Source organism: Sphaerodactylus townsendi, unplaced genomic scaffold (genome assembly GCF_021028975.2).
Source record: "Sphaerodactylus townsendi isolate TG3544 unplaced genomic scaffold, MPM_Stown_v2.3 scaffold_642, whole genome shotgun sequence".
Lineage (NCBI taxonomy): Eukaryota > Metazoa > Chordata > Lepidosauria > Squamata > Sphaerodactylidae > Sphaerodactylus > Sphaerodactylus townsendi.
The window spans coordinates 1-9,666 of record NW_025950850.1 but is presented as its reverse complement, the minus strand read 5'-3'; the positions used below and the strand labels follow the sequence as shown (position 1 = coordinate 9,666).

General features: G+C 42.4%; 1 protein-coding gene across 1 annotated transcript; it reads left to right on the top strand.

Annotated features, from left to right (window-relative positions):
- Nucleotides 1-561: 561 nt before the first annotated feature.
- On the top strand, nucleotides 562-3,270 carry LOC125425508 (annexin A6-like). Its single transcript, XM_048483103.1, has 4 exons — nucleotides 562-882; nucleotides 1,400-1,458; nucleotides 2,808-2,947; nucleotides 3,218-3,270. Exons 1-4 carry the CDS (start codon nucleotides 870-872, stop codon nucleotides 3,246-3,248), a joined length of 243 nt encoding a protein of 80 aa, XP_048339060.1. The 5' UTR covers nucleotides 562-869; the 3' UTR covers nucleotides 3,249-3,270.
- The last annotated feature ends 6,396 nt before the right edge of the window (nucleotides 3,271-9,666 follow it).

Below are 9,666 nucleotides of genomic sequence, written 5' to 3'. Positions count from 1 at the left end.
AGCAGAGAGCTGGACTAGATGGACTTTGGTCTGATCCAGCTGGCTTGTTCTTATGTTCTTATGTTCTTACACCAGAGAAAGGAAGAAGGAGAGAAAGAAAGGAAAAATACCAGCAGAGGTGCACCTGGATCTTCCCCTACCCCCACATGGAGGAGAACTAGAACCTCCCCTCTCCACTCCCCCAGCCCCCACTTAAGTGTGCTGTGTCACCCAGAGCAGGAGGCTGACTCCCTGAGGAGCAGCAGCAGGTGCCTCCCCAACCTACCTCACCTCACTTCCTGGAGTCTTTGCTCTCACCTTGGGCAGAGTGAGAGGGAACTGCGCTCAGGACGTGCACCCGCCACGGAACACCCCCACCATGCCCATACTGTGTGGGCAGTACGCCACTGTCTCACCTTCACACCAGACTGCAACTCCGCTCATCTGCACCAGACTGTATCTCACTCCTCTGTGCCAGTCCTCACACACCTTCACCCACTCAAGTTGGCGACACCCAGTGGATCACACCTTCCCAACTATGCCTGGGATTGAGGAAGTTCACCAGCCACCTGGGAGAGTTCCCCCTGCTGGATGACCGCTCATACCAACTCAGTGAGTGGCAAGCATTTTAACTGTGGCATGGAAATGGAGAGTGTGCAGCTGCACACACACACACACCTTACAGGGGACCTTGGTGCTAATTAAATAGCTCTGGACAGACATTAGAATTCTTTGAAGCAGAGCATCCCACTGCCTTGTATAGCAGTGATTTGACATATGCATCAATCTGACCTCTTTTCTTTGCAGTGTTCGATGAGTATCTGAAAATTGCAGGCAAGCCTATTGAGTCAAGCATCCGGGGAGAGTTGTCCGGGGACTTCGAGAAACTGATGCTAGCAGTAGGTGAGTTGACCTATGCTGTATTTTGAGGAGTAAAATTTGGAGAGAAGTGACTCGGAAAGGCCAGAATTATTCAGACTAGTTCTATGACCATTTTAAATGTCTTTGTTCGGAAGTTGCCAAGTTGCATGTTAAACCTGTTGATGTTGGGAGTACTTTAAAAATAACGCGTCAAAGGTACACTTCTAAATGTGTTGTATCTGCAGACATCATCTTACACTAGACACAGAGTTTGGAAAATGAATATTTAAGCCAGGTGATGGGAAACTTCAGCATGAAAGAGCTGTACAAGGAATTTACGAACTGGAACTAATTTACATATTTTGGTTGCAGATATTTCACGTATTTGGAATATGATTATTTTTAGGCAGATACTAGATTGAATATGTGGTTGTGTTACTTAGTCAGCATTTATAAATTGATAACAGAACTTGAATTAACATGCAAGAAATCAGGGAGATGAATTTAGAAACCAATACTAAAAGAACTCTTTTTGGCTATTTTTTGGTTCCGTCCACAGTGAAGAATATCAGGAGTACACCGGAGTATTTTGCAGATAGACTCTTCAAAGCCATGAAGGTGAGTGGTGTGCTCCAGGCTGTCTTCTCTCTCAAATTATGATGGCTTTTTTCTGTATTGCACTCTTCATTGCTTACAGACTGAAACAATGATGTACATTAATGTGGTGATGAGCTGCAATGTTAAGAAGACAGCATTTAACTGAGGGGGATTCTTGTTGCGTTACTGTGACAAACTGAGCTGTTTGGATGTGAGGTGCAGACAGCACCTAGGCCAGTGGTGGCGAACCTTTGGCACTCCAGATGTTATGGACTACAATTCCCATGCTGGCAGGGGCTGATGGGAATTGTAGTCCATAACATCTGGAGTGCCAAAGGTTCACCACCATGGACCTAGGCTGTCAAAAGTTAATTCTCCAAGCAGGTGATTAGGTAATCTGAGGTGTGCTAAGAGGGAAAGTCTGTCAGCTAGATACTTTTGGGCCCACCTCTCTTGGTACACTGGCTAAAGAACATTACACTCTCCTGGGAAGAACTTTTGGGTGATCCCTGACCCAAGAACTATCTGACTGTCTTTGGCCAGGGCCTTTTGGGCCCCAGCCTGATAGAGCTCTCTGCCTATTGAGACTCATATCCTGATGGACTTAGTCTGGTAAGACAGAGATTTTCCACCAGGCATATGGTTGATGACATTGACGGTTAAGTAGATCAGCTGGCGTCCCTTTCTCTCCCTTCTTTTTCTTTCCCTTCCCTTCACTTTCTTTCGTCTTTCTCTTTTTCTCCTTCTCCCTTCCCTTCTGTTTCTAATGTATGGAGGACCTGTGAATTCTTGGCCATTGTTGGTCTCCTGAACCAGTTTCACCATTGAGGAAAACTCCAACTATAGCTGGTCACATAGTGTAAGACAGCACCTTGCAAAATGAAACTGGGATTGCTGCTTTCAATTATATGTTTTAATTCAGTATTTTATACTTTTATTTATGCTTATACTTGTATTCTATTATTGCTGTAAGCCACCCCGAGCCCAGCTTGGCTGAGAAAGGGTAGGATACAAATAAAATAAATTATGAAATACTGTGTAACTATTGTAAAGTGAGGCACCTAGAACAGGAAGTGTGTAAGGTCTCCGATTATATTTATCTGTGTAAGTGTTAATGTAACTGTACAACCAGACAAGGTAATAGCAGCTTTATGTATACTTCCTAAGAGATAAAAGTTGATTTTGTTAAACATTTTCAAGAGAAAAGCTGCTTTTATTAAAGAAAAATGAGCTAAGCTCATAATTAGCCTGGATTTAATTGGCATTTGTGGCACTCATGTACGTAGTTTTATATGTGATTTTTATTCATATTCATTTGCACCCTGATTTTTCCACCACCACACTTTGCATTAAAGTTCAGTCTATTGTAGGGTTTAGGAACAAGAGACAACACATTGATTCGGATTATGGTGTCACGCAGTGAGATTGATATGTTGGACATTCGAGAGATATTTCGGACTAAATATGAGAAGTCCCTTCACCACATGATTGAGGTAAATACTGAGTGGTTGTACTGACACTGATGTATATGAGTGACGGAGATGGCTTCCACACTAGCAGTTTGGTCTGGAATAGATGTAACTCATTCAGTTTTTACAGAGAATCAAGATTATGTTTTTGCCAGTCTGTTGAATTCCATCTTGTTAGTCCTGTCATTTTTGAAATCTGAACTGTGGCCTTTTCTTGAACTGTGAGCGTGTCCTTTTTGGTTGGGTAAAGCTTTCTAGGGTTATTGTCCCTTTAAGTTTTGTAGCTCTTTTGTTTTATACCAACCAGACAGCATCTTTGGGGACGCGAAAATGCAATGCTGAAGCTCCGTCACCAGAGGAGATGGATTTTAGTAAGCAGCAATTTAGCCCGTATTACGTCCAAAACGCACTTTCATTAAAATTGCATAGAGTGCTTCCAGTTTGTTCAGTGTTGCATACCGTGTTGTATATTGAAGCTCCCAGGTTTAATTCTTGACATCAGGAGTTTGTAGGTGACAGTGCTGAGTCAGGCCCTTTGCCTTGCTGAACATCTATTTTCGTTCTAAAATCGACTCTTTCTATTAGCGAGGTCCCAAAGAAAGAACTGCTGCCAGTCAAAGTGAACTGGCAACACTGAATCACATGAAAGGCTCTAGTGCCATACATTAGACAACTTATTACATTTGCCTATATATATTTATTACATGCTTCATCTTAATTACCTCAAAATAGTTTTTTGCTCCATAATACTTTTCCAGCTAGGTAAAGATGTGAGATTTTGTTGGGAATGGAAGGTAGAAACAGAATGGCACCCACTAATTTTGCAGGACCCGAGTTGCTGCCTCATGTGTTTGTATGTCTCCACAATTTCATAGCCCTTGTGTCCTGTCCCCTCCCCCTCCCATTCCAGTGCTGCAGGTGAGTTCTTCCCCGAAGCTGCGCAGGTGGCCTATCAGATGTGGGAACTTAGTGCAGTTACCCGCCAGAGGTCGAGAATCCGTTCAACCCTTCCTCGCCTTTGCTCCTTGTTGGCTTCGACCGCGCGGCGTTCGACTGCCTCTCCTCACGTTTCCCAGTCCGCGCGGTTAACTTTTTCCTTTTCAGTTACCGCCTGGAACTGAAGCGTCAACATGATTTTTTTTTTTTTAAGCAAATTACCAAGTAGTTATTCCCTCTGCCTGTGCGCTTTGGAATTAACCCTTTAAGATAATGAATTATATAAGATACTGCATGACTGTTTTCACTAGTATACTGGAGAGATAAAAATAGAGCATAGCTGTGACAAACAAGGGTGCCTGTCTTTGGCATCAAGGTCATATGTATTACCCCAATGTTCTTCAGCACATACATAATGCTGGAGGGTAGTAGAAGTCTGCTTTGAGGATTCTTGCTTTAATCAGTGGAGCCATACTAACAAGATCAGTCCACAGTTCACCCTGTTGAGGGAGACAGCTATATCCTGTCCCCCTGCATCCTCCCTGATGAACTATTCCATTTACTAATCTTCAAAGGGTGAATTTGCACATTTTGTGTGTCTTGAAAACAGTAGACCTGACTGTGGAAAACTGATTATCATACAGTACCATCTCATTGTGGCAGATGACTGTTTAGCAGGGGGAAGCTAACAAAGAAGTAGTAAAGCCATTGGAACATTTTTCTGATGCTGAAACATAGTGTATGAATTCACCCTTATGCATGTAGAGCCCATGGAGAGCCTATCTTAGAAGACTCAAATTATATGTCTATAGGGAAATCACATGAGCATGAATTAATGTTCAGAATGCAGTCCCTGTGGCTATAAAGGTGTGTGTGTGTGGGGGGGGGGGGCGCTAAAATGCCCTTGAAAAATCAAGGAGCATCTTCTCTCCAAGGCAGTAAAATCCATGCAAACGTTCTCCATCTGTTCTTACTGCTGTTTGTTTTTCCTTCTCCCTTAAGTGCAATAACATTTTTTTTGCCACGAGTTACTTTTTCTGGTTTAGCTATCTGTCCATAAATAAGAGGATTGTGATTCTCAGCTTGCTCTAATCCTGGTATCTGCTCTGCTCTTATTTTGCACATCAGTGCCTCTTCTGCCTCTATCTTTGTCCACTGAGCTTGGTTTTAATCTAAACCCAGTTATTTTTTTCTGCAGCTGAAAGGAACCATTCGTCCAGCTGGAGATTTCTACGTTTGAGTGGTGGAGTTCAAAGTACTGTCGAAACCAATGAAACCATGCCGTCGTAAGCTTTTCCGTCGAAGTCGTTGCTATTCACGTTCTGGCATCTTTTCTGCTGTGGGGAGACATCATCTATTATTATTATTATTATTATTATTATTATTATTATTATTATTATTATTATTATTATTATTATTATTATTATTATTATTATTATTATTACGACGTTATTGGTTGTCGCGTTCGCTTTGGTTCATTGAACGATTACGTCACGTCATGTTCGGGTTATTGGTTCGCCCATTACTATTATTATTATTATATATTATCGGCCATTATACACGTAACAACACAGCACAAGCGTCCGGAATTAATCCTCTGAATATCGAGTCCTGGGCAAGGACCTAGCGATATATGCCGTATGTCCTTAGAACGTTACCGGATCCTACAAGCGCTGCTTTCTGCAGTATGTGGACTGATGTTCCGTCCAAAACGTTTAGGCTGTCCAGATGTTTTTCAAGATTTCGGCGCTTTTGGGATTCCTCCTAGAGCACCGACTACTTTAGTGGCATTTTCATTGTTGTCTTTTTCTGCCACAATCGTCCAACTTCAATTTATAGGTCTCAGTATCAGTGATCTTTTCCAGCTCTTTGTCCTCTACCCTTGCTATCAACTGGCATTGTCATCTATGATCCACCATCGTCCACCACTGCAGGTCTCCGGTGTTGTGCGCTAACAAGGGTCCGTCTGTTTGTATTCTAAAAGTCCCAGAGTATTTTTTATTCGTCATTTTCTGTGGTCTTCTCTGGCTTGTGTTTCGTATCATGGCCCGGTTAGTTAGCCAGGGCAGTCCGTACATCCGGTAAAGATATCCGGTCGCACCATTGCGTTCAGTCACATAGTGACGCTTCAAGATAAACGCGTTTGTTATTTTTCTTACAACAGCAGATGATCGTGCTCCACAGTTTCATCACCCTTTGTGAAGAGATCCGCCACTTTGGGTCCAAGACTTTTCGATCCGCGTTCTTATTGTATCGCGTCCGTGAATGTCTGCTCCCGGGCAGCAAAAATCAGTCCTTCAGTTTCCGGAGTTCCCCTTCTGAAAGTCCAATTTCTTCTTGCTGTCTGTCCTTCAGCAATGTTCTTGGGGCATTGCCTATGGAGTGGCTTAACATAGCCACCGCTCCTTTCGTGGTTTTTAAACTGTTTGACTCTCGTCTCTTTTGATTCTTTGGCTTCCAGCATCTATCAGCCATGTGGACTTCTTTCAATGCTGGCTCTTGACTTTCTTTGGATGTATTCTTTTTCAGGCCTCTTTTCTCTTCCTCTACTGATTAGCTTGATGTGGAGCAGTCCTCTTCCCCTCCTTCTGACCTTGCGGTGGTAGAGTCTGCCCACATCACTTCTTGGATGCAGTGCTTTCGATTGATGGTCATAATTTTCCTTGTTTTTCTGTCCAGGATGTCCAGATTCGACTTGTGTTCAGTTAATTATGCCAGCAGTGTAGCGTACTACAGGCACCGCCCAAGTATTAATTGCCTTTATTGTATTTCCTCCATTTCAACTTTTGATTTCAAAATTTTTCTTACCCTTCTAAGATATTCCTTCCTAGTGGCGCCTTTGACTTCTGCATGCTTGATGTTACGTCTGCTTGCAGTATCCTTCCAAGTATTTAGTAGCTTTCATTCACTGGTAAGCTTCTTTATTTCTATGTCATTTTGGCATATTCCGTCACACTTTCGCATGTTGCAGAGTTTACCTTTACTGAGTTCCAAAGTTGCACACTTGTCAAGTCCAAAATCCATTGCAATGTCAGTGCTAAAGACTCTCACTGTGTTCATGTAGTGACTCAATCTCTGCTTTTGATTTTCTTTTCTTATAGGGAAGCTTTTAGAGTCATCCATGTATAGAAGGTGTGAAATTTTTTGGTGAGGATCTTCTTGCTGTCTTCGATATCCTTGGACCTGTCTTTCTTCTTGTGAATTATAGAGAGCGGAATCATTAGCAATGATGAAGAGTAGATGGGGACAGGGAGTCTCCTTGGAATATTATTCCCCTTCGGATGTTGATTTCCCCTATTCCTGCTCCATTGACTATTAATTCTGTTTTCCAGAGTGTGCATTTCGCATTCTTGACCAATTTCTTGATGTTTTCACTGACTCCAATTATCCCCAGGCAATGAAGTGATCCAATCTGTGTGGCAGTGAGATCGAATGCTTTCCTGTAATCAATCCAAGCTACATGCAAGTTCATGCCTTTTCCTTCTTTTGCAATTCTCAAGGATCATTTTATCTATGAGCAGTTGATCTTTGTTCCCCTACTGTTTTAAGTTTGTTTCCTTTTTGTTCTGGGGGCAGCAAAGTTCTTTCCTTCCAGGTGGTCTCTTTGTATTGCATCAGCTAATATGCCAGTAAAAGCTTAAAGGTTGTTGGTAGGCAAAAAAATGATTGGCCTGTAATTGCTAGGGATTGCTCCCTTTTCTTCGGTCTTTCATTATCAGAAACGTTTTCCCTGTTGTCATCCATTCTTCAATTTGGCCTGTTTTGCAGCACCTGATTCTAACTGTTGGGCAATTCTTCTTCATGCAAGTTGGTTAGTTTCTTCAGCGCCAGAATCCATGTAGTTCATCACTGCGCAGGGCAGTCCAGTTCTTCACTTTTTTGCTTTCGTTTTCCAAACCATTTGCCCAGTTATTTATTGCCAGGTTGTCCATGTTGTTGCATGCTCAGTTCCAGCCCTCCACATCTTTGGCCCAACTTGCATTTTGGTTGTAGTTCTTTGGGCTGTCCTGCAATGTTTCTCCAGAACTCAATCGTTTGTTCTCTGTCTGGCTCTCCTGTGTTTCGCTTTCACATCTCCATAATTACATTCTTTGAGTAGAATCGCTTTCTGGTTGGAGTAGAAAAGTTGATTCATAGTCTGAGTTCGAGCAACCCTAGCTTCGAATCTTTTTAATAACTTTCTTTGAAACTGCCACTGTATCTGTTGTTTTGACCACGCTCTATTGCCTCATTGAGTTTCCTCTTGTCCAGGTGGTACCTCTCTTAACTAGGGTCTGCTTTTGATTTTGTCATTTTTCAGCTTCTTCTCCTTCCTGCTCTTCAGTTTGCTGGCATCCGGATCGTAGTTTGCTTTTGATTTTTCTTCCTCCCAGTCTGATTTTCCACTTTGGAGTATCTATTTTCGAGCCTTCTTTCTGGGTGATGAATCTTTACCCCTATGGCTCTTTTAGTAATCACTACTGCAGTGCTGTACATAAGCTGGTTTGTTTCATGCAGTGACATTGTTTGGATTCCAGCAATGGTCCTTGTTTGCATCCTGTCCAGTGAATTGAGCAGATCCTTCCATGGAACAATCTTCAATGGTGGCAATCTTGTACGTTCGTTTGTATTGCTCATGTGTTCTAGGATTCTTCTGCATCAGTTCTTCTTGCTTTGTCAGTTGGGAACTTTGGGTTGTTTGGGTTGGCTCCTTTGGAGGTGTGATGATTATTGTTTCTTCCTTCTCTTCCTCCTCTGTCTCTTGCAATGTCCCTTGAATTGTTTGCCAATTTTGTTGAACCTTCTTTGAGTCGTTCCTTGGTATGTTTTCAATACCATTGTCTTGTGCTTTCTGCTGGATTTCTGCTTTAAGCTCTAGTGCACTAAAAAACTTTGTTCCTTTCAATATATCTTCTTCTTTGGATCAGCAAGTCTTTGCTCAGTAATTTCTCCGGTGTCTGGGTGAAGTTCTCTTCTGCAGATTCTTGGTACGATCTTCGCTTTGAGGTGTATCCTCTTTTTGATGGGTTTGATTTGTACGCGGTAGCAAGCCATAATTTCCTCTATTCTCTGCACACGAATATTTTCGGACAAGTTTGTTCGGTACTTCCAGTAGTCCTGCAGTCTTCAGCCCTGGATTTGCTCACGCTGAAGATCCTGAGTCCCTGTAGCCCATTTTCCGCCAAGTGCCCAGCGTACTCCCAGCACTAGGCCAGCGGTCCTTGTTGACCCAGGCGACGACCGATCCGGTATAAAGTTTCTTTTTCTTGTCTTCACCATGGTTTTGGGTTTTGGGCACATTTAGTCTGGCTTCTCATCAGAGGCCTCTCTGGTTTGGGTGGCCCTCCAGCACAGCCCTCTGACTCATTGGAGCACACAAGCCCCACCACCACACCAAGGTAGTGCCCTTTGGGGGGATGATTATTATTATTATTATTATTATTATTATTATTATTATTATTATTATTATTATTATTATTATTATTATTATTATTATTATTATTATTATTATTAATTCGATTTAGTGGACCGCCCTACCCCCGAAGGGCTCAGGGCGGTTTACAAGCTAACCAAACACAATACATTACAACTAGAAAACAATCAAATAATCCCAATTAAAACAATAAATACAATAAAACCAGTAGCAGCAGTAACCTTTCCATGATTAATTAAGTACCGTATATGCTTGTGTATAAGCTGGCATGTGTATAAGCCGAGGCACCTAATTTTACTGCCCAAACCTGGGAAAACTTATTGACTCGGGTATAAGCCGAGGGTGGGAAGCCGGGAGGCAGAGGGAGCTCCTTATTTGGGCAGTGACATCAGGGGGAGTCACTGCCCAAAT

Coding starts and splice junctions, on each gene's coding strand:
- LOC125425508 (XM_048483103.1), top strand. Junction 1,459..2,807: donor GACTCTTCAAAGCCATGAAG/GTGAGTGGTGTG, acceptor AGTCTATTGTAG/GGTTTAGGAACAAGAGACAA. Junction 2,948..3,217: donor GAGGTAAATACTGAGTGGTT/GTACTGACACTG, acceptor CCAACCAGACAG/CATCTTTGGGGACGCGAAAA.